General features: G+C 42.9%; 1 protein-coding gene across 1 annotated transcript in view; it reads right to left on the bottom strand.

Annotated features, from left to right (window-relative positions):
* Nucleotides 1-25,764, bottom strand: part of LOC119649303 (ras-related protein Rap-2b) — a 119,983-nt gene that overhangs the window by 90,337 nt on the left and 3,882 nt on the right. Inside the window, exon 2 of the mRNA XM_038051400.1 lies at nucleotides 7,425-7,659. Within this exon, the coding sequence (XP_037907328.1) occupies nucleotides 7,425-7,659 (235 nt within the window). The remainder of the gene's footprint in view (nucleotides 1-7,424; nucleotides 7,660-25,764) is intronic.

The raw sequence follows: 25,764 nt of genomic DNA on the forward strand, positions 1-25,764 counted from the left end.
GTCTGCCTACTTTCTAGACCTAACTAAAACTAGTATTCCATGCACTAACAATCATTTGAATGGCAAACCTAGAGTCTGGATAGCCCCCTTTCTTCGCCAAAATAATGAATGTCTTCTATTATAGCTTTGAAGGGAACTTCAGGCTATTCTCTGGAGTTATCCGTAAATCTAAGATAGTCAGCTTCGTCTGATTATTCGACTTCGCTCCATCAACAATCTTCATCCAACATTCTCATAAATTTCTGTCCCAGCTCATTGGTCTTTAATGAAAGCAATATTCCCTGGCACTATTTCCTAAGATTCTTACAGATAGAGAAAATCCGATTATTCTAATGAAGATTTTGTATCAACAGCAGTTTTCTAACGAGACTGGCACCATTATATTGTCAATCCACAAATCCCGTCCGTTGAAAGAATTAATTCAAAGTGCTAAATATTCCCAGAATATGAATATCCTAATCATATTAGCTTCTGCCGCTCAACTTTTTCCCCATTTCTGTACATGCATCCTTATCACACCAGAAAAGAAAATGAAAACAATTTTCTCTTTAATATTTTAAACTAAATTAAAACTCAGCATCAAGAAACCTTTGAAAGTTAACTCCCGCCTCTGTCCACTTAGCAACAGAAACAAGGAACTACCGTAAAGTCCTGCTGCATCGCACGTCTCATCGTTTTGCCAGTGCAGAAGACTCGGAAGGACAATGTGCCGATTGCAACTCTTCTCTCATCTTCCATCAAGACAGCGGGGTCAGGGATGAGAGCTGAATGGTGGCCGTAAAGGGAATTGTCTATTAAGCCAACTTCATTCCAGAGAAATTCCATTCAATTTCGATCTTTAATTACAACATCAACTTGAGTCCGCGCACTTTCAACGCCGTTGGGGTTCTCAGTTCAACAAGTTCATATTGTACTGTGGCCTACCATTATGGGTCGCCCTTGGGGATGAATGCAGGACGTGTTATATGTATATGGATTTGAACAGGAAGATTATAAGGACATGAATGGGAAACGCATTCACTCTCAGGATATCGAGTATAGATGCGGGGGAGCAAGGTCAGGTTTATGACATGCTCCAGGGAAACTCATGGGAAAAGCGAGCACCGACTGTGACAAAAATTAGGTCATTCGTCGGTCAGTTGGAATGATTTTCGATGCTATTTATAGTCGGTGACAATGTTTCAAACCATTCGCTTTATTACTCCTGGATATCTAGATAACAAGTAGGGATTTGAGGGGTGTATTTGTGAGTAGATAGCCATGAGTGAACATACCAAACACACGAAAATGCCTGGTGGGAGTACGGCTTCATTAAACAAAACAAGGGGGTTTTCAGGCGAACTTGCATGCCTTTCTATGTGACGATACACTTGTATCACTTCAAGCCTAATTAAACCATTTATTATAAGAATTAATCAAAGGTGGGTGCCATGATATTTTCTTAACCTTTGAGCTGCCTGCGGCTTCGCCACAAATATTTGAGTTTGTCAAATTTTCATTTCATTTGAAATAACCATGACAAACAGTAATTCATTTTGTCACAAATGTAATTTTCTCAAGTGCTTCGACAACTTACTCGTCAACCACAGGCAAACATTGTTTCATTATTTTATTTGAACAAGACAGTCGCGATACCTTTTCACGGTAGGGGCTATTCAAACTACGTGGTCTTATATTCCTGGGAGAAAAATATCATAAACATTCTCAACTTCTCGATCTCCAAGCGATGCTTTTTACAATTGTTTTGCCAGGGGGATGATTTAAGTGAAAAGCATTAAAACCTAAAAACTATGGAAAAAGCTTGCTCTCAACTCCACAGACAGTCTGCAAACAGTCTAAAGATGTGGAGACCCATCCCTAAATGTCCTGTTTCAAATAAAAATAGAGGCTGAGGGAGCACCTCAACAATATCCTCTCCTTTATGGGAGAAGTATCTGATTTTCTTATCTCTCAGTGAAAATAATTTAATTCAATGTGGACTTCTTCTCATTTCGCCAGACTTTTGAGAAAATTTATATTTTTGAAACTTACTCGTATAAACAAATCTGTCCCCGGGCAAGCAGAAACAATGACCGAAAATGGATACCAAGTTGTCGAAAGGGAAATGACAAAGAAATCTACAACGAAGTTCGTCGCCTTGCGGGCTTTTCATAAAAAAGAATATAATGTGTTATTTTATGGACAATTTATCTCATTTACATTTTGCTACTCTCGAGTAGACGAATATAAGGTGGATATGTCTCAGGCTGGCAATAACATTTAATGAGATGAAGTTTCGGGAATTTTATTTTTTGTTTAGTAGTAATAATGGTATACTGCAGGTAATGAGAAGATGAACTGATTTAAGATAAGGCGCAGCAGCGTCATTAAAAGCTACAACCCAGGATTTCAAAAACTTGCTCTCCTCCAAGTGGTCAACGCATATCATTACCGCTCTACGACCGTCCAAAATATCTGACTTCAAGATTCTCGCGTTTTGTCTACATATTACACATATGTAGAAGATATCTATATCACATTTGGCTACCTAACTTCACATCCATTAGAATGATTTCGGTAAGGTCCGTTCTTTGTTGGCTTAACAGGCTATTATTAATCTATGCTAACCTAGCAGTTCAGCAACTCATTCTATGTTTTTTGAGTCCCTAAATCTACCTACCCATCGAACGATAATTTTGATTTGACTGCTTAAACTGCTGATGTAGTCCTGGCTTGACTACCAACATGTTTTCCTAAATCTTTAAACTTCTAGCCAACAATTGTGAATTTCTATCTATTATACAAATTCGAGTTTCTGCTGCAAAGAAGGATTTTAGATGAGGAATTTCAGAAACGAAGGCGTCCTATTCAGTTCATAAATTATCTGATATTCGGGCAGTTTTCACCTACTATTAACTTTGTTCACAATAACCAGATTTCCACCAAGATAGGTAGGGTACGGTAGGTAGGTATTAGTGGCCGCTCCGAGGAGCCCAATTAACGCTTTAGCGCGCCGTTTTGATGCCACAAACTCCTAAAACCGTGACTGTACTTATGGGTGCAGGGAGGCAGAGTCTAGTCGGCTCGAATCTTCAGAGCCAGTCAGTAGCATTCTAGAAAGTAAGCAGTTCTCCCACTCTGCAGCTAGAAATCTCGCTGAGGTCCCCAAAATATGGTTTACCCGGTGTCCGCAGCCTGACTCCAGCCAGACCTGGGCAATGCCAGAGAAAGTGCATGAGGGTTTCTCTTCCTTCTCCGCAGCTTCGGCAATGCGAATCGCAAGGCATGCTGAGTCTAGCCGCATGGTCCCCTATGGGCCAGTGCCCCATGCAGACCGCCGTAATCTTGAATGCATTTGCACGCGTCTGGCACAGGAGCTCTCGTGATCGGACTATGTTATAAGCGAGCCAAATTTTCCTTGATTTGGCACAGCTCGTAAACGTTCGCTATCTTAGGCCTGCGGCTGCTAGGTAGTGCGAATAAACTCGGCTCCCGACAGTCACCAGCGGAACACCGACTGAATTCGCCGATGGATTGCCAAGAGTAGAGCCTCGTCTGGCCAATCCATCAGCCCGCTCATTCCCCTCTATGTTTCTATGGTCGGGAACCCAGAAGAGAGTGACCTTGAGCGTGCCGCCCAGACGGCTCAGCGCGTCTCTGCACTGCCCCACCAAACTTTCCTGGATATTTTTCTTAAATGTTTGTCTTTGAAGTAATTTGCCTATTATGAACCGCCCACCTATGTGAGAACTAATATGTGCTTCGAAAAATATTAATTGAGACTTTTCATTTAATACCCCAAATGGTAATATTCAGTGAAAAAATAGTTTGCACCCATCTTTTACGCACATGAACTCAACGCGCAGCAATTTAGACAGTGCCCACCTGTCCACCAAATTTCCTGCCAGTCGATACGGTCGTTCCTGACAGTGCGTGTAACTGACAGACAGGTAGAAACTACGCAGGGTTGGCAGATCTCTCATCAAGCGCGTCCCTTCATGCAGATAAGGGAATCCTCGGGGGGTGCATATAAACATGCACTTATACGAATTTTGAAGTGTGCAGGCATGGATATGTTTATGTGGATATCGGGTAGGCCCGTAGACAAAAACGGCTATGCGAAGGACACTCAGTACAAGAAACCAATATCAGGGAAGAAAGGATAGTAAAACTTACGGTGCAGGGCTTCCGAACCCCAGTACCGGCAACTTTTGGTAGTGGGCAAGCAGGCTCCTGGCCGTCGATATTCCTCGATTGCAATGCTTCGATGGCGAGTTATTTAGACACCGTTGCATCAAATACTATAAGTAGCCTGGAAAAAGAGGGATTTCATACTAGCGTAACTACACCTGGTCGGGAGATATCGCAGGAGCTAGTCCTTGACCCGTTAAAGAGAAGCTCGACGATCGGGTAATCTTCCTGGAAGTCAACGTCGTTGGAAAATGGAAATCAGAGCTCTCCCGGAAGGCTAATAAATACGAAAATGCACATAGGGAGAAGCACCCTTTCTCTGCGTGGTTTGTGTTTGCATTGCATGCCCTACTCGAATGGAAAATAATGGAACTGTCCAAATAAATAAAGAACAAACACAATATGAACCAGGATTCATCCTTTTCTGTAAAACAGGGCTAAACACTATAAAAATGCCTCGAAAAATGCAAACGTCACTTAGGCAACACACGTAATGCCCTCGCAATATCCAAAGGGCGATAAACTACAAAAAGCTGTGAAAAGAGGAGTAGATAGGGAGCGAATGATTTTTTTAAATCCTTGGTGCCTGAGAAAAGACAAAAAGGTCTCTCATCAGAAAAAGGGAATATCAACAAAGTGGATACAACGGCGCCGTCGTCAATAGACCCAAGAGAAATAAAGCCCCAAAAAGGAACCGGTGAAGCATGAACCAGGGTTGGCGGAAAGAAAAGAGTGACACACGAAAGAATATTATCTCTAAAAGAGGTGATACGACATACGCCGATATTTCCCGGAAGGTCAAATCCTATCCAAAGCTAATGGATCTTGGAGGCAGCGGCAGCCGAATCAGAGCTTCCCAAAAAAATAGATCTGAGAGCTTAAAAAGTCTCCGGGCAAAATAGCTGAAAATTTCCTCGACAAGTTGGAGAAGTCCTTAGGCGTAGAGGCACAAGTACGGGCCGAACAACTGGAGATGGTGAAATATTATAATGACATTGATGAAGTCGCCACGAAGGAGAACGTCTGCAAGGCCGCGGTTTCCAAGAGTCTGCAATCAGAGAACTTAAGGAAGATATATGTAGGCACACAAGCGCTCAAATTGCTGGTGGCTAGTAAAGTGAAAATAGGTTCAGTCGTTTGTTGATATGGAAAACAAGTGTCCCTCAAAAGCTGCTTCAGATCTCTTGAATTTGGCCATATAGCGGTGAAATGCACTGGTGACTCTGGTGGGACAAACGACATATATTCAGAAAATGCAAGGTTGACCTTGAATGTACGCTTTGCAAGGGGAAAAGGGCGTCGACTGTCGGCACGTCACAAGTAGCGACAGGTGCCCAGTATTTAGGAACACTGCAAAGCAAAGTCAGCCCTACTCTCGCAGATCATCTAAGAGAAGGGAACCAAGGCGGCTGTAATCAGCGAGCTTGGCAAGGCGGCAAAATGAGCGTGTGAAAATTAAGCCAGCCAAGAAGTGATGGATTTTTCAGAAGTTTAATATGTCACGGAAAAATAGCTGATATCTACCAATATAGAGGTATGTTAGGTCTCGGTCTCGGGTGCAAAAAAATCGAAATACCAAAATCATAGAGGGAGATTTCAAAGCGTGCGCTCTGGAGTGGGGAAGTCGAACTACTAATACCAAAGGCCATATTTTTCGCGAGGTTTTCGCGGTGATAGACTTAGTGCTTGCGAATACCAAATAGGTATCAACTTTGCGTGGGATAGGTTCGGAATCAATGGTCGATTTGACATATGCGAGTACCACACTGGCGAGGAGGATGGTCAGTAAGCACTATACTGAAAGCAACCACCAGACAATTCTCGTTCGGATCGAAAATGGGCCATGCGATATGCGTTCCCGCGGAGTTGGTAATCCCTGATCCCTGAAAAAGTTGAAGAGGATGCTATTGGGAAACTAGAATCTCGGTAGAACAAATTATGACACGCATAATTAGAGCATACGACGCTGCCATGCCGACGCGGCGAGTTTGCACAAATAGGCAGTCAAACTATTGGCGGAGCAAAGATATAAATATAGAAGAAGACTAGGCTACGATGAGAAATCGGATGAATGTGCAAACGTTCGAGGTAGGCTTAAGCACCAGAAAGCAAAAATGCTTCAAGGAGGCAGACCAAAAAATATAAGCCAGCGTTGGATGTAACTGACGAGGAACTTGTAGAGATTTGCCAGAGAATCGATGATACTAAAGCTGTGCCCAATAGAGCTTTTAAACTAGCTGTTACGACCAGAAATTCTAGAAAGCGTCATTTACAATAGACTTCTCCCTATCATAAAATAGACTGATGGGATACCAGATCGACAGTTTAGTTTTTGTCAAGCTTATTCAACAATTGACGCCATAAACGTGTTTTGAAGTTGTTTCGGGACGCGATCTCCTCTAATAAATGTTATGCCCTGGTAACGTTGGACGTCAAAAATGCGTTCAATTCAGTTAGGAGTGGATAAAAAGATCATTGGCTGAAACCAGTGTCCCCTCCTCGAAAGTCACTTCGCGGAAAGGTCAATTTTGTATGAAACTGATGACAGGCCAAAGCAGTACACCGCGTCAGTAGGAGTACTACAGGCCTCAATATTGAATCCCGACCTGTGGAACGTCATGTACAATGGGGTCCTTTTTCGTCACAAATGTATAACCTTTTAGGCTAAATTTTATAAAAGCTTGCCTCACTTGAGATGATGCGGTATCCTTAGATAATTAAGAAATATCAAAGGAGGCAGTGTACTTTAACTTTAGCTGAAATGTGTACTTCAATAGATGCTTTTTGACCACTTCTTCTCTTTTTTGATGTCTCCAATACCGATTCCAGTGGAAGTACTTTTAACTGATTTGCTTACCAATATGGCTCACTGTTGAGAATTCTTGCACTAGAACTACAAGTTGCTATTTCTGAGATTTTTCCGTGAGGATTTCGAAAAATATATAACCTTTTCTTTTAAATTAAGTATGAACTTAAAAGAAATATTTCCTAATATCGAGAGGTAAACATAAACAATTCCTCTCGCCAAAGCAGAAATATTAAGATTTCTTGCATTAACCGGCAAGGAACTTATAAATCTAGATAAATCTTCTAATATGTGTCTAACCAAGCACAACTTTAAACAAGATATTGTGAGATAAAAACAGTGTGACTGCTTAGTGGTTGATTCCAGCATCACTAATAAGGGAAATGTCTTAAGAATACCAGGAAGTAATAAAAATGCTGAGAATACAACATAATTTGCAAAAACTCACCTCATATGCTCCGGATGTATCTAAAATGTCCAGTGTTAAATTTACTCCAGATATCGAAAAATTTCCCTGATGCATTTCTTCTACAGTCCTTTTGTATTTCGGGGAAAATCTACTATAGAGGAATTGGGTGATAATTGATGTCTTCCCTACTTTCGCCGAACCCATCACAACTATTTTATGTCGGGCATTTGTAGGGCCTATTGAATCATCAGCTACACCATCCTGGCGGTTGACTCTGAAATTGGAAAGAAAAATTACCAGAGTTAGTTAGAGAGTTATATCAATACTTTATTATTAATTACTAAATTTAATTTGGCCTCAATGTATGCCTTCCAAAAGCTAGATATTGTAGCAAAGATGGGAAGAACGTAAACCTCTGATAGGCTAGGCCACAGAGGCTGCCGACAGACGTATAAGAAACAAAAAGAATGAGGAATTTAAGGCATTTTTCAGCACAACGCAAAACACTTCTTGGGTAGTTACTCCAGAAATAGGCTAGCTTGTTCACAACTTATTTCTTCAGTCAGGTACTTTCCCTGCAGAAACTCATATGTCAACTCACTGTGATGCTGAAATCGAAATTAAACTATAAAGGAAAATACAAACCCAGCTGTCTTTACATCGCACAAGCACCTTATTATTAGATAGAATCAAAAGACGAAGTTTAAAAATAACGAGATTTCGAATGCAGGAACTTCAGGGGACGCACGCATTAATTTCCTGCGGAAGGGGTTTTCAGGTAAAACTAGAACAGTCAAAATCCCACTTTCTATACACTTGGACTCTTAATATTTTAATACGTTACAGTATATTTCGTCAGTATAAGCTAAATGTTCACGGAAGTCAAATATATGGTTGCCATTTACCCTTGGTGGTGCCATTTCCCCCACGCCTTCCTAAGACAACTGCACTCCTTCCCCAATGTTCGGCGCCAAGTGCTCTTAAGGTGACGCACTCGCCGGACAATTTGGGAGAGTGCTTTCCACTGCATGGCGTAGTTTGCAATGAAATTGTTGTCCCTCCCTAATGTGTACCCTACCCATTATCACTTCCGCCTTCCGACTACACTACAGGTGTCCGACCTGTGCGCCGACCAAGTTCTTTATACGAAATAGGATCAGCCCAGCAACTTAGATGATAAGACGCAGACAGGTGTTGACGAAGGCTGACGGCGGGGGTCACTTTCATTGTGGTACTCCGATATAGCAACAAAAAAGAACACCAGAAAATAAGAGTCTCAACTTGACTTTGGTGTTGAAATATCTGCATTTCTAGATTTTACTCAAGGCAGCAAAAACGAATCTGGCCCTGTTAATACGTCGGATAACATCCAAATCGGTTCCAAAGTTGGCAGCAATCACGCTTCCAAGAATAACAAAGTGATCAACAGCCTCGCCTATCCAACTAAGAACCTTGGTTGTGTTGGTATTTATCTTCAGTCCAACTCTACTTGCCTCTCTTCCCAAATCAAAAGCCATTTGGCCAAGATCTATGACGTGGTCAAATAGCAAACAGATATCATCAACGTGGTCGAAGTGTTTGAGGTAAGATTTTGTAATCCACTAAATTCCTCCACGTCATCCGGGCAAGGCAGTATGAAGAACGTCACCGATAACAAGAAGAAATAATATCCTGGAGGGCTCCGCTTTCGACCTTTTCGCCTCGGTGTAGCACGTGATATTTTGAACCATCATATGTCGTTCTGATAAGAGCTATTAATTTTTCGGAATGCCTCTCTTGCTTAGAGCGCGCCAGATACTCTCTCTGTTCACGCTGTCGAAAACGTTCTTGAAATGAATTACGAGCAGGTAAAGCGAAGACCTAAACTCCGCACACTGTCCCAAAATTGTTCATCAGTATTAGAAGTATATTGATATGCTTTATACAGGAGGATCCGAAGCGGAAACCACTCTGCTCTTTGTTCACCAAGCTTTCGTGTTGTTCTTTAATACATTTCAGGATTATTTAAGCTATTATGTTTGCGACGACAGAGAGCACGCATACACCTGTCCAGTTGTGACATTCGAAACGAAGCAGGAAGCATACAGATACCCCTTCAAATATCAAGCTCAAAATGAGTGCTGTTATTTATAATCTTGATGATCATTCCATTCTATAACTCTCTGGGGAAGGTGAGGCCTTCCATACTAGTGGTAGGAATAGATTTACAATAACTACAAGTGTAGCGATAAATTATTCTGCAGAGGATCCAACGCAGCGACTTTATTCCGTCTCAGTACATTGATAGACGAGATGAATTCTCTTCTGCTTGGGGGGCAGTCTTCGTCCGCATGTCATACTAACTGGTCATTTCATCCACCAGAGTAGGAACCTAACCGGATGGGATAGGTTTAAGAACAGTGATGAAGTATTCTTTCCATATGGTTTGCACGAACCAAGTCAACGAATTTATCGTCCGCGCCTATTACCGTGTCACGGATTTTGAACGCAATCCATCAGGGTACAGACACCGACTCCATGACGCGTTCATAACCCGCTTCCCGGAACTAAATCATGTTCCGGAGCAGAACGTCGACAATCAATACTGGGTGATAGTGAAAAATAAGTTTTATGGCGTGGCAGGATTCGCGGCGTTCGAAATTTATTTCGAATGTTGCGAATGTGAGCAGTCAAATGACACCACCGGTGCTCTCCGCACATTTTTTAGAACTCGCCACAGGAGTGGAGAGCGCTCTCGATAAGTAGGTGGCAGAGTGACGTAAAAAAAAAATAGGAATATTGAGGAATCTTCTGCCAGCCGTCGGATGAAATAAGAATAATCAAATTTATTAATTATGTAATATAACTGTAATTTAACAAAAAAAGATAGTTATCAAAATTATCAAGAAATTATTAAATATATATAACTATAATTTATTGATTACATCATAGTTTCACTTGAGCTCGATCTGGAATCACTTACCGCATTGAACAAAGGAGTAACACGAATACTCCACCTATAAGGCACTCCATGAACACAGTAATCAGGAGAAGTTTAGTGATTGGGAATGTCGACCCAATTCATAAGAGGCTTTGACCGCATTCCAGGTCGCATTCACAGAATATGCTGAGATTCTCCAAGATGCTAAGCCAAACATACCAAAACTGAAGTTTACTTCGGCAACTACTAAAATCATTGCTTCCGTTGATAGAATTTTGGCTGATCGTTTGACTAGCGAGCTGACTGCTACAGAGGTTCACAGCCTGGCCTACGTTGTAGCTGCCACGGTTATTCGTCTCCATACTCAGCATCTTGGAGCGAATAATGGAGGTATGCGTAGGAGAACTTTACCGTTCTGAGTATTTCGATTCAATAAAAGAGTCGAAAAGTTGAGAACGGAGATTGGTCGTGTCACGCAAGCACTCATTGGAAATCCATCACCAAGAGTGCACAGATGCGTTGCGAACATTGGAACATTGGAAACTACCATCTGTCCAATGATATGCCAATCGAAGAAATCCTCGAGGTGATGAAACAGAAACTTGCGGTATGCTCAAATCGCATCCGTAGGTATCAAAAAAGCTTTCAGCGAAGGACAGACAATACCTCGTTCTTCCAGAACCAACAGGGATTTTACCAAAATCTCACTAACTCAGATAGGGAAAGTAACCTCGATCTGGATCAGGCAGAAGACTTCTGGAGAAGTGTTTGCAGCGAATCCAGCCGTTGCAATTTAGAAGCGGCGTGGCTCCCACACTTTATGCGTTCATGCGAAGCCCTCCCTAAAATGACCATGCCTGACGTACCTGAACTCGACATATTATAGAATGATGAAAAGGCAGGCAATTGGAAGGCGCCAGGAGTTGACAAAATTCACAACTTCTGGCTGAAGTGGTTCAAGAGCATTCACAGGATATTGACAAATCAATTTAATCAGATGATTGCCGATCCTGAATTAGTTCCAAAATGTTTCACCAAGGGGGTAACTTTTCTCATCCCCAAGGAACAGGGTGTCTCTTGCCCTTCAAAATGTCGACCAATTACATGTCTTCCTACCATCTACAAGAACTTCACTTCAGTTCTGTGCGCGAACATCTCAAAACATCTTGATATTCATAAATTGATAGCTGAGAAGCAAAAACGATGCGCAAAAGGCTCTCGATACTGTAAAGAAGTAATCGTCACTGTAAAGCAGGCTGTCCATCAAAAACGAAATATCTCGCCAGCCTACATCGATTATAAATCAGCCTTTGAGTCCATATCACATTCGTAGTTACTACAAATGTTACACTTGTACAAAATCAACCCAAATGTGGTTCTTCTCCTAAGAAAAGTGATGAAAACTTGGAGCACGAAGCTATTGGTATCCTCACAAACACCAGGAGAGATACCAATCAGGCGTGGCATTTTCTAAGGCGACTCTCTAAGCCCACTGTGGTTTTATTTGGCTTTGAATCCACTATCCCATCTTCTGCATGAAAGCAAATATGGGTTCCAAATCAAACATGGCATATTGTCGAAATGTACATTAAGCCATTTAATGTATGTTGACATTGAATACACACCGACAACGAAGCATGCAGCCAAAATAACATCCCAATTGAGGGTATGAATTCGGACGACGTGTACAAACACCTCGGCATATTGCAAGCAACAACACCTGCTCTAGCAATAATTAAATCAAAGTTGCTGGGGGAATTTGAACGGCGTCTGGATCTTGTCCTGAAAACTGAGCTGTTCCAGGAAAATAAAATCACGGCGATCAACACCTTCGCGATTCCCGTCCTTCTATATACTTTCGGTGTGATATAGTGGAGGAATACGGATTTAGAATCTGTCAATAAACGGGTAAGGGTAGTTCTTGCAAACAACAAAATGCACAATAGAGCTGCCGAAAAATTGAAGATCATTATCCTACGTCATCAGGGAGGAGGGGGAGGGGGCGAGGTTACTTCATTTGAAAACATTGCACTATAATCAAGTGCGTTCTCCTCTAGAGTTTTTCTTCAAGAAATAATCCTCTAGCCAAATACATCAGGCTACCGTCATGGCAGATAATAAATTATCTCCTTTGAACTTGAAAAGCAGAGAATGGGATCCCATGGCGAATATTACTTCAGTTCAACAGAAGGTCGACATGTGGAAAGAGAAACCCATTCAAGGAAGTCGTATAAAAAATTTGTTGTTGTCAGACATTGACATCGAAGCCTCCAATAAATGGTTGACTAATGGTGTACTTTTCTATGAGACCGAAGCATTCCTAACTTCAATTCAGGATGCTTCGCTCCCAACAGAAAATTATAAACGGTACATTCTTCACGACTCCTCAATCACCAACTCCAGTTGTAGGTTATGCAACTGTGAAGTGGAGACCATCCAGCACATAACTCTGCATGCAGGATGTTGAACAGTACCGAGTACACCAGCCGTCATAACTCGGTCTGCAAGATTCTCCATCAAAACCTTGCGTTGAAGTATAACTTAGTGGCAACCTACCATCCTTATTATAAGTACACTTCGCAGAGAATCTTGGAAAATGATCGGATCAAACTACTGTGGGATCACACTATTGCCACCGACCACAGTGTTGACAGACCTGATCTAGTTCTGCTTCTGAAGGAAGAAAGAGCGTACTTCATAATCGATGTAGCCGTACCGTTGGGCCGGAACACTGTTGAAAAACAGCACGAAAAAATCCGGAAGCAGACTTGGAAACTACAAAAGATCGAGTGGGAATTTTGGCGACGGGATCAGTCCCGTAACATTTGCATAAAGCGCTGAAAACGCTCGATCTAAGCGCTGGACTATACATGGAGATGCAAAAAGCGGTTATCCTTGCAACCTGTGCTGTAGTCCGAAGAGTCCTGTCCAATAACAATGTGACCTAGTGGGCTTCAGTCTTGATTCGTACTGTCATTGCTTGAAGTGTTTACGACAATCAATATGTAGGAATACATTTTCGCGTGGTCGCACAGATTTTGCGTTAAAACGTATCATCGCTGTGATTCAGAGCCCCGCTGCAGCAAGCTACGACAGTACCAGTCTATACTGAGAGCATGGCTCAGCATTCATACTGGTTGATGCATGACTTACCAAAATCTCAATCGCACTAAGGAGTACGCCACCCGTGTTGAAACGCAACAACACGCCGAGACCCGAAGGTCTCTGTTCGCTTGAACGTAACCACAACCCCCATGAAGCTCCCACTAAGAAGCCAACCGCTATAACCGAGCCGAACGCATATCCAATAGGAATCTTCCTGAAGTATGTGAATTCAGGGGCTACATTTTCAATAATTTAACAATCACTTATCTTTTGTGGTACTTTAAAATGCATTATATAAATGAAGAGAAGCCAAACATACAAACATCTGCATCGTTTTTAATTCACATAAGAGTCTAAATTCTGCAGAGTTGAATGGGCCCGGCTTGCCTCATGACATAACTATTTTATAATAGTTTGCCCGCCGAAGGATAAGAGATGCATATTTCCCAGTACACCCAACTACTGGTGAAATGGCGAACTTACCGGTTTTCGTTTAGTTCGTTACCGAACCAGGTCAATAGCTTAGAGGGCAGTAGGAAGACGAAAGCAAAGGAGACCAGAAAAGTGCGGTGATCATCGCCGCATATAGAAAATATAAAACTCTGCCAGTGTGAGCTACTCCACCCCGTGATGTAGGAAATTGTTGGCGTTTTACGAAGCTGGAGGAGTCGGAACTGGTTTTGGTGGGTGAAATTCCAACATATTGCTATGTTCAGATCGGTGTCTTTTAAAGATTTCACCTCATAAAATCAGGACAGTAAACCGATTTGTTTTTACACAAAATCTTAAAAAGGAAGCATTTCCGTACGGGAAAACTTCTTTTTTGGTGTGCATAAATGGCTTTAAGTAATGCTGTCAAAAGAGATATAATGGCGGTATTCTACATAGCGCCCAGATTAATGCATCTTTTGTGAATACACGGTATCGAAGTGGATTAGCTCACAAAACTAACGGAACCCGTGGCAAAGAAAGTTTAGAAAGAGGAATCAGCAAAAGGACGACCTTGTAATCAAGATTCAATTTTCTGACTAATAGATTTAAATATGAATTAATTTTCTCGAGAACTTTTACTAGTTGACAAGACACGAGGTCTACATTTTGAACCTGATACGACGGAAAGAGGAGACACAATTTATCATAAAATTCCTTTCAACCACTTTAAAGTCAACTTGAATTTTCCACCATAATTTTCCTTTAAAAATATATCAACCTCAAAACGAGCTCGCTTGAATTCACCCTCCAAAATCTTTGAATCATTGACTACCCCCACGGCTAGCATGCATAATGAAAACTGACGGTGTATGTAGCTCACGTGCGACTTTTATATGAGGCACCGTTATGCTCGCGGTGAGGTGATAAAATTCCACCCCATCCTTAATTTGAATAGGATTATTTTATATTTAGCGCATCCCTTTCTACTTTCATTCTCCCCTAGCCGCCGTCATCGGGTCCTGAACCTGCCTGAACATATTCGAACCAGACACCACGCTAACCGCTTAAATTAGTCATTTCGATAAAAACATAAATCTTACTTTTGAACTCGTAAATAATAACGACGTCAACATTCCCAGGATTCGTCTATTCTGTCTTTTGTGAAGACACTGAGAAGTTCGATGGATTCCAGTCTGTTCGGTGCAAGTTGTCCTTTCTTCACTTCGTGTTTAGTCTGTTGAAAAGTTGCTGACGGAGCGCAACAGCTTTTCTTTGAAATTGAAAATTCTTGGAAGCGTAAGAAATTAATTTGTATTGCCCTGGTTTGTGCGTATGGAAGGTGGTGGATTGAGTATTTAATTGCTTACCCTTTAGACAGCCATTAGAATTTTAATTGAGGCAACAATATTTGTGTGTTGATTTATAGAATCCGCTAGTGGGCGTTCCGGGCTTTCATTCCTTTGAGAAGCAGAAAATTGATGACCGTTACAAGTTTTCGGACGTAGTTGGGAGATAATTTATGGCTTGGTCGAATGTTTTGCAAATCTTGGAGAATAAAGGCTTTTTCATTGTTGACAGTGACTTTGACCTAGGTTTAACTGCGAAATTTATTCACATAATTTTGCATGAAAACGAAATAACACGATGAATTGGAAATTTGATTAAGAGATAGCAGAGCTAGGAAACATGGTGCGATGTTAAAAATAAGCCCACGAGATCCAACTCTTTTAATTTGTCAGAAAAAAGATGTGGATATTGCCAAACGATTTATCTCACTCGGCATTTATTGCTACATTGATTCTAATATTGTTAGATAAATAGAAAAGGTCAGACATGAAAACCCTAGTAGGGCTTTTGACGGGACACTGCCCCTTAAACTACCATATGGAAAAGATTGGGGTAGTGGTTTCGGCTGTGTGCAGCCAATGTGAGGAGGAGGAGGAGACGGCCCTGCACTTTTTATGCAGCTGCCCGGCATCCTCAGATCTCAGACGAAGACACCTTGGTAAGGTTTTCTTCAATGAAGAATCTGCACACTCTCTGCCTCTGGAGAATGTTCTCAGATTCGCTAAAGCCTGCGAACACCGTAGGCGGGAAGCCATTGAATAGGCAACTGCGGGGATAGTACAATGGGCCTAATAATGGCCTGAGTGCTCGGGGCTGCGGCTCCCCCAGTTAACTAAACTAACTAACTAACTAACAGTACTACATATTTGAATAAATAATCGAATATCCGATCGTGAATGTTTCACTGACAATTCTGCAATTTGTATCAACAGCGCAAAAGTACTTCGTTTTGCATTCACAATTCAAAAGATATTGCGGGCAAATAGTGTTCCAGATAATGAGTAGTTTAAAAAGTCTCCCTTGTGTATAGTCATAGTCGGTATTGTCAACAGTAATTTGATGAAACGGACATATTCTGGTTGAAGACCACTTGCGTAGTCAAATGTTCTGAAAAAGGATCAAGTTCCATTGTTTTGCAATACACGAGTACCTGTAAAAGAACATAGAGTCTGGGGATGAGTAAATGAAGTAGATTCAGATGGGATTCGAGATTGGTAGCATCCGTTTATAATGACGCTAACGGGGATAACGGTAAGTTCCATTGAAGCTGCAACCAATTTATTTCGGTACTACATCAGTCCTCCTATTTGTCTCCTTCGTAGGCTTCTCTTGTGAACCCTTCCCCCTTATATTATATATCTCATAAAATAATAATAATCGTTGGCGCAACAACCTAATTGGATCAGGGTCTTGAAGTATGTTAGAGCACTTCATTCAAGACCGTAACGTTACACTTCAGCGCTTCAGAGTTACAGCACTCTATAGGAGCTCCCCCTCGAACCCACCTTGTCGTGGTGGGGGAGCTTGTGGAAGTTTACTACTAAGTTAAAATACATGAAGATGGAAACAAAGGGTTGTCACTCTCCAAGTGTTAAAAAGTCATAGACTTCGAATCCATCCGCAACTCTGAGAAAACAGGTCGTGGCTGAGACACAGATTTTGGAGGCCTCACCTACTTCATGTTCCTCCACGGAGAAATCTGTGGAAGACAGGCTCTACCCTTCAGTGGAAAACCTACACCCGATGTCTACCGCGCGGTCTGCCAAAAAGGATAATACAGCAACTCCCTTAATGAGAGAAGCTGGAATTCTGACTGGTCGGTCGGTGACACTGTTAACTAACTCTTCTAAAATACGGGGAGAAAGGCTCAGCAGAAGAAAATTTCAGCCACAAAGGAGAAGAAACTACAGGCTTGCCTGTCAGAACCTTCTCCTCCGCTTGTTCCCGGAAAAACGGAAGAAAGGAAAGCTGGCAATGTGGACGCAACTGGCCTACCGCCGGTATGTGAAAACAGATCCATGCAGCCCAGACTCCGTGAACCTGGGAGGGCTTCTAGCCGACGACAACGGAAGGCACTGCAAAAGAAGGCGAAGTTTCTTGGGAATGAGGACATGGACGTTGCTACTCCACCAAGTGTGGCGATATCCACAGAAATCGGCCGGAAGAATGCGGAACTTTCGGTGGAAGGTGAGGACAAGCTGATAACCCCGGTGAGATCCATACTGAACGCAGTAGACATTTCATCTACTGGCGGCAAAGCTGTCAAAGTTTCACGACTGTCCTTATATATTTCTGGTTCAAGAGCCATGGGTTCGTTTTAACAGAGTCTGTGGTATTGGATCACTGAAGGGGACCAGGGTCTTCTTCGATGGAAGATCCTGCAGACCAAGAGCCTGCGTTCTAATGTCAAAATTGTTAGAGGCAACCATGCTGAGACAATTATGTTGCCAAGACCTTGTTGCGGTCAACTTACAATACCTGGTTAATGGTAAGAGGAGAAACATTATAATTGCCTCTGCCTACTTACCCTATGATTCTTTGTGCCTCCCGCCGACGCAAGAACTAAGGGATCTGGTAGTGTATGCAGAATCAAGTGACCTTGAACTTTTAATAGGTTGTGATGCGAACGCTCAGCATATTTGTTGGGGCAGTAGCTGCTTGATTTTACCACTTCAGCTACGTTCGCGGGGCCAAGAAGAAGTAAAGTAATTAACCTAGCAATCTGCACTTCAAAGTTGTTAGAGTTGATTACACATTGGCGAGTGCTAGACGAGGTCTCACTGACTTTTGCGGGCGAACAGTCTGCAGTACAAAGATGGAACCCTAGGAAAACGGATTGAACTAAGTTCATTGAACTTCTTGGCAATAAAGTACAGTTCCCTAGGTGACTAAGGACTCCTTTGGCGCTGGAAGATGAATTGAAAACTCTGAACTGCACACTTTTAGAGTGCTATGAAGAGGCTTGTTCCATTTCCCGAGGCCAAAGCGGTAAAACGGTTCGTTCCTGCAAAAACTCAGGAAATGAACCAGGCGACTTCTGAACCGAGCTTGCAAAATTAATAAGAACGAAGATTGATTAAAATTCAGGAACTCGCAGCGTGAATATAAGAGGCCCGTTAGGTGTTCGAAACGAGACTCCTTCAGAACGTACTGTGAGGAAGTGGAAGGCGAAAGGGACTTCAAGGCTGTGCAGAGTGCTCAAAAAGGATGAGTCGGCCAAGTTGGACCCTCTTAGAAAACCCGACGGTACTTTCACGACCTCCAGACTGGATTCAGTACAGACCCTCCTGGAAGTACACCATCCGGGAGAACGGGTGAGAGAAGTAGCAGAGGTAGAGTTGACGGTTCTTGCAACCCCTTCAACACGCAAATGCTGCAAGCGGAACTGGAACACTGCGTAAGCGGTTGTTACCCATGAAAAGGTGAGAGCTGCCATACTGTCCTTTGAATATTTCAAAGCACCTGGTATGGATGGCATCTATCCAGCAATGATAAAGGAGGGTATAGAGCACTTAGAGCGACCTCTAGGAAATGCTAAAGGAGGGTATAGAGCACTTAGAGCGACATCTAAGAAATATTTTTGGAGGATGTCTTGCTTCGGACTACGTACCTTCTTCTTGGTAAAAGATGAAGGTAGTCTTAATACCGAAACTTGGGAAAGATGACTATTCTAATCCAAAGTACTTCAGACAGATCAGCTTGACTTCATTCTTGCTGAAAGGTTTGGAGAAGCTGGTGGGGCGCCACATTCGTGGAAACGAACTCAGGTCGCACCCACTTAAAAGCCAACATGCTTATCAGCGTACAAAGTCGTGTGACCCCGCTCTTGATTCTTTAGTCACAAAGATAGAGGTTGCAACTTTAAATGATGAGTACGCGATGGGGGTGTTCGTGGATATTGAAGGGGCTTTTGTCTGTGCGCCTTTTCAAAGATTTTGTGCTGCCGCCAGAGAGCATAGTGCTGATGATGCTTTTATTAAGTGAATGCACGCTATGCTAACGCAGAGATTACTGTCCGCTGAGGTGGGTGTCGATCGCTACCTAACTGCAGAAGAAACGAAGGTACTGCCCCCAAGGAGGTGTGCTTTCGCCACTTCTGTGGCTGATCAATTCACAACTATGCGAACTGCAAAATTTGTTGTTTCTTCTACATTTTCGATTTTATCTTAAAACATAGAGGTCCTATTCTTTCCATCATTAGTTTACCATTTCTTTGTGTTTATTGAAAAATTAGCGTCTTCTAGCAAACTCTAGAAATAGAACCATTGAGACTGTGGCGTCTCACAATTACCATACCATTAGCATACTTAAGCCATACCTGTCAGTTGCGCTGCGACCTGAAGCCCTCGACATCGTACCACACCCCGGCGGTCGTGCCACAGGCGCGCTCCAATTTTACACAAGGTTCTCTGTAGTGGTCCTAATAGCTCAACTCGCTCCATTCATAACCGCTCACTATACCCATGTACGTAGCACCAACCCAAGGAATACCGCCAGGGTTTACCGGCTGCGAATCCCAAGTGGCAATGTGGCTATTTTAGGCAATCCATCCAGTGCCACCTACAAGATGCGCAACGCAACAGGCATTCGTTTTTAAAGACCTGGTCACCTGCGGCTACTGCGGCTACTGCTTCCCCCAGATAGGATTCTATGGAGAGTCAACTATCATATCTTTGTCAACGGGATCACTAAAATCCTCCCAATGATCCATTTAAAGGCGTTAAATTTAATTAAATTTGCAGGGCGTATCAACAACACCTGCCCGCTCAGTCCTACGGCAACACTTTTAGAGTACTTTAAGAGGCTTGTCCTAATTCCCAAGGCGAAAGTGGTAAAGCTGTTCCATACTGGAACCGAGAACTGCAAAAGCCCAGGAAATCAACCAGATTACTTCAGAACTCTGCTTGTAAAACCAATAGGATTAAAGACTGGGTAAACGTTCGGACTCAAACAAAACGGGACTGCTTTAGACCTTACTGTGATGAACTGCAAGGTGGAAGGGAGGTTTCCAGGCTGTGTGGAGTTCTCAATAAGGACGAGTCGGCCAAGTTAAACTCTTGTAGAAAATCCGATGGAAATTTTAAGACTTGAATCTATACAGACTTGCTTTGAAATACATCACCGGGGAGAACAGGCCTCAGAAGCGGGAGGGAGAGAATCTACAGGTTCTGCAAACCTCTCGGCACGAAAGTATTGCAAACGGTACTGAGATACTGTAAGAGCCGTTGTTACCAATGAAAAGGCAAGAGTAGGGGCAACTCCCAAAAAATATTTTTTGCGGATTTTTTCCTCTGGGATACGTGTCTTCCTCTTAGGAGAAGGTTAACGAGTTAGGTTCATACCGAAGCCCTGGGAAGATGGCTATTCAAATTCAAAGAACTTCAGACATATCAGCTTAACATCGTTTTCACAGAAATGTCTGGAAAAAATGGTTGAGCGCCACATTCGCGAGAAGGCGCTTAGGTAGCACCCACTAAATGAAAACCAACGTGCTTACCAGCTCTTTGGTTGCTAAGCTAAAGGACGCAATTCTGAATTCAATTCTGAGTACGTGATGGGGATATTTGTGAATATTCAAGGAGTGTCTAACTGTGCGCTCATCCAAAAACTCTGTGATCCCGCAAGAGGGCATGATGTTGATGACACTTTAATTAAATGGATCTATGTTATGCTAACGCAGAGATTACTGTGTGCTGAAGTGGGTGTTGATCAATACCTAACAACGGAAGCGACGGAAGGCTGCCCTCAAGGAGGTGTGCTTTCGTCACTTCTGTGGAGTATATTGTGACGGAAATCACTTTGGGAAAAATATCTGCGACGTCAATTTAAATCGTAGTTATGACAATTAGCTGGGACACCAAAATTATATGCCAGTAGGGTGAATATTAAGTAAGGATATTAGTTAATAGATAGATAGACTCTAAGCGCAAAGTAGTGCTCTAGCAAAGTCTTTGCATGCCTTTCTGGAATATTGAATATAAGGGCCAAAGTCTGTCTAGTTTCAGTGTTCGAACAGATCACGTCGGTTATGAATACGCCTAGAATTGTACCAGTTGAAGGAGTTGTTCTGTAATTAAGTGTGCAGTACGGTTGTATAAGTAAATGTAAAATAAACGCTTATATTAAAATTATAGAACGGGTTTTTGTCTAGTGCTACGCAATCCAGTGATGCGAGTCTATGTAATGCAAGTAACGTAACAAGGACGAGTAAAGCAAGATCGTAACAATATTGATCGACTCGTTACTATGCGAACTGCAAAATGTGCTAATAAACGCTCAAGCTTTACGGATTACGTGGCTGTACTAGTTGTTGGTCGACATCTCGGAACGGAGGCTGTAAATACACAACACGCCGTTGATTTGATTGACAGTTGGTAAATCAGGCATGAGCTTTCAGTAAGTCCAAATAAAACCACAATGGTATTATTTACAACAAGTCGGAATACCCGAAGCTCGTGCTTCGGGTATAAAGGTTTTGTGTTCACCTTATCTTAGAAATTTCAACTAACATTTTTCTATCCATATACAGCTACAAAACTACGAGACATACGTACATATTACAGCCGTAGACGTTACGTTCACCCTAAACAAACAAACTGCCTATTTTCGAATACTGTACACATATAGGCACGTATATAGATTGATCGTACCCATATTTCCGGTTTACTTCTTATATCTATCTGAATTAGGCACTATCCGCAAAGTCCATTAGCACGCATATACTATATACCTACATACACACATGTCCCGTTGGAATAATTGATATTCATATACAAATGATTAAAAAACTAAAACAAAATAATTCTTTTCCACCCAATTTATACGAACTTACTTCGTTGTGGTATTGACGAATTGATATGTGATGATGACGTCATGCAGGTTGTAGAGTGCACGAAATTCACAAAAAATTGTAAAGTTTTACCCCCTATAACTTTGTTAATAATAGTTTGATTTCTTCAAGCTTCACCAAATTGTGCATTATGTTCTTCTTCATACGCGTGCCAAATTTTGTACTTCTGGGATGAACGTAAGGGGGGTGCCGGGTAAATTTCTAAAATGTGGAAATATACTATTATTAACTTTATTTGTGCAGATATCGGAACCGCATATATTTTGAGGCCTAGATTTCGTAGAGATGCACTACTGCGATTTTTTTCAGATTTTTCGGTTGGATAGGCTCTGAGAACGAGACCTGTTACGCTTTTTGATGGTCATATTTTGAACCCTCACTCCCCTATGTTTCACCCAATATGAAATATTGAACCAGTTTCGAAAAGCACTAATTGAGACCTTTCATTTGATACCCCACATGGCTACATTCTGTGAAAAAAATGTTGCACCCTCCTTTCACATATATGGGGAGCCCCCCCTTAAACTCAACACAAAATGGCGTCAGTTGCTGCATGTAAAGAGAACGGCAGATCACATACTCCCACGAATTATCGTGACGATCGGTCCAGCCGTTTCCGAATAAATCGGCTGTGACAGATAGACAGACAGACAGACAGACAGACAGACAGACGGACAGACAGACATCTGGCTCAATGCATCGCCAAAGCATGTGACGCGTCTATGCCTAGGAGGTGCTCATTCCCCAGTAGAAGGCCAAACTACTGGTGGAATGATGAACTGACCGGTCTTCAATCAGCCTGCCACCGAGCCAGAAGAGCGGCTCAGAGGGCGGTAGGTAGAGTCGATCAGGGGCAGAAAGAGTGCGCCTATAAGGCAGCCCGCAAAACCCTCAAGCTCGCTACCCAGTGAAGCAAGGCGAAATGCTTTAAGGAGCTCTGCTCAGAAGCGGACATAAACCCGTGGGGGAGTGCTTATAGAATAGTGATGGGACGATTCAGAGGCCGCTCCTCTCCTCAGATCACGTGTCCCACCCTCTTGCTGAAAATCATCCAGGGGTTATTCCCCCAGCAAGAGGAGAGCACCGGCATATTCCAACCACCTCTGAATGTGACGGCAATTCTTCCAGTCACCAGAGACGAACTGCTGGAGATCTGCAGCAGAATAGGAGACAATAAAGCGCCGGGGCTGGACGGAGTACCGAATAAGGCCCTTAAGCATGCCGTGAAATCCAGGCCGGACATGTTCGCTGAGTTGTTCGAAGCGTGCATGTCCGAAGGAATATTTCCGGCCGCTTGGAAGCGACAGAAGTTGGTACTTCTGCCTAAGCCTGGTAAACCTCCAGGTGAACCATCGTCATACCGACCCATATGTCTTTTAGACACGGTGGGGAAAATGTTGGAGCGGGTAATCTATAATAGATTACTCCCGGTTGTTCAGAGCCAAGGTGGCCTTTCAGATCGGCAGTATGGGTTCCGAAAAGCCAGATCAACCATTGATGCCATCAAATTGGTTACTGGCTTGGCCGAAAATGCAATTCATGGAAAGGGTAGTACCAGCAAATATTGCGTGGTAGTAACCTTGGACGTGAAAAATGCATTCAATTCGGCCAATTGGAATCTAATACGCAAATCCCTAGCGAAGGTTGGTATTCCCGCCTATCTCGCTGCTATCGTCGATAGTTAGTTAACTGAAAGGAGGCTCTGGTATGACACTGATGACGGACCCCAGGAGTATGTTGTTTCCGCGGGTGTCCCACAGGGCTCCGTATTGGGCCCACTACTGTGGAACATCATGTACAACGATGTTTTTAATCTTCCCCTTCTGGAGGAAGCCACAGTGGTGGGTTACGCTGACGACATAGCACTGGTTGTCGTCGCAAAGCATCTTGAAGATGCTGAGTTATACTCAAGCAAGGCAATCAGTGCTGTCAAATGCTGGTTGGAGAGCTCTGGTTTTACGCTTGCGGAGGAAAAAACAGAAGCGGTCCTCATCACGAAGCGCCGGAAGAGAAATTACGCCTGTGTTAGAATCGGGAATCATATCATTACTTCCAAGCCGACCATCAAATACCTGGGGGTGGTGATAGACAGGAAGCTCAGCTATAACCAACACGTACAGTATGTTTGTGATAAATCATCCACTGCCGGTACGGCCCTGGCGAGGATGATGGCGAACGTGGGAGGGCCACGGCATACCTCTAGGTTGCTTATAGCCAGGGTGGTGACCTCAATCATGCTCTATGCGACCCCAGTTTGGAGCGAGGCATTGCGGATGTCAATTAACACTAGCAAACTGAATGCAGTCTACAGGAGGACAGCTCTGAGGGTATGCTCTGCCTTCAGGACTGTCTCAGATGATGCAGCATTCGTCATCTCTGGAATGATGCCGATTGACATCTTGGCAGATGAGATGGCGAATATATACCATGCGAAGCCAATCTCTCCCTTATTGCAGACGAAGAACGCTGAGAGGGAGAGATCCGTAAATAGATGGCAAGAGCGGTGGGAACGCTCGGGAAAGAGTCGGTGGAATGACAGGCTCATTCCTGCCATCAAGGAGTGGTTGGAGAGACGACACGGTGAGATTAATTATAATCTCACCCAGTTTCTCACGGGACATGGAGGATATCTCCAATACCTTCACAGGTTTAAATTGAAGACCTCACCCAACTGTCCAAATTGTGATAGAGTTCCAGAGGACCCAGAGCATGTATTCTTCCACTGTCCGAGATTTGTGGAAGAAAGGAGGAATCTAGAGGAGACTCTAGGAGAGGTGCTGGTACCAGAAAATCTGGTGCCGAAAATGCTAGCACATCAAGAGCATTGGGATGCGGTTAACTCCATGGTCGCATCTATTCAAGATAAACTGCGAAAGGTAGAGGAAAAGAGAAAAGCGCGGTGACGTGCGCCGCGTATAGAAGAAAGGTGACAAAGCTAGAGTGAGCTGACTCCGCCCTGTGATGTAATACCTTATGGTGGTTCCGCGGGGCAGGGAGGGAGTCGGGGGTGGTTTTAGTGGGTAAAAAACCCACACACTGGTGTGTCCAGACCAGTGTCTTTTGAAGATTTCCACCTCCTCCTTAAAAAAAAAAAGACAGACAGACAGACAGACAGACAGACGGACAGACAGACATCGAATCGATTCTAATAAGGTTTTGTTTCACACAAAACCTTAAAAAGGAGGAAAATGAATGGTCCTTGCCTTCCAGAGATAAGAAGTACAAACCGTCAACTCTTTGAAGAAGTGAAACATCTGAGATTCACTCTAGATAAAAAAATTCTTTGCAATAAGCACGTAGAGGTAAAGATGAAACGGGCTCTTGTACCTTATGGGCTGTGTAGGCGGACCTTTTCCTCGATATAGGGGCTTGGACCTCAGGTAGCAATGTGGATATATATCGCTAACATAAGGCCGATGTTCACTTATGCATCGCCAGTGTGGTGGGTTAAGAAGTTTCGCTGTAAACTAGCCATAGCGAGAAGAACTGCGTATCTGTGTGTTATTGGTGCCATCAGCATGACATTCGGTGTAGCTTTAAATACATTACACAATATGCAGCCCTTGAATTTGTTTATCCAAACAACTGTAATGAGAGGAGCTCGTAGACTAATTCGGAATCTGTTTGGTAGAAGATAGGAAGTTATTTTGAAACGAAGAAAAAGTTAGGGCGAATCCGAAAAATGCGTATCAGGATATACTGACGTCTTATACACCGTCGGCTCA

Source organism: Hermetia illucens, chromosome 2 (genome assembly GCF_905115235.1).
Source record: "Hermetia illucens chromosome 2, iHerIll2.2.curated.20191125, whole genome shotgun sequence".
NCBI lineage: Eukaryota > Metazoa > Arthropoda > Insecta > Diptera > Stratiomyidae > Hermetia > Hermetia illucens.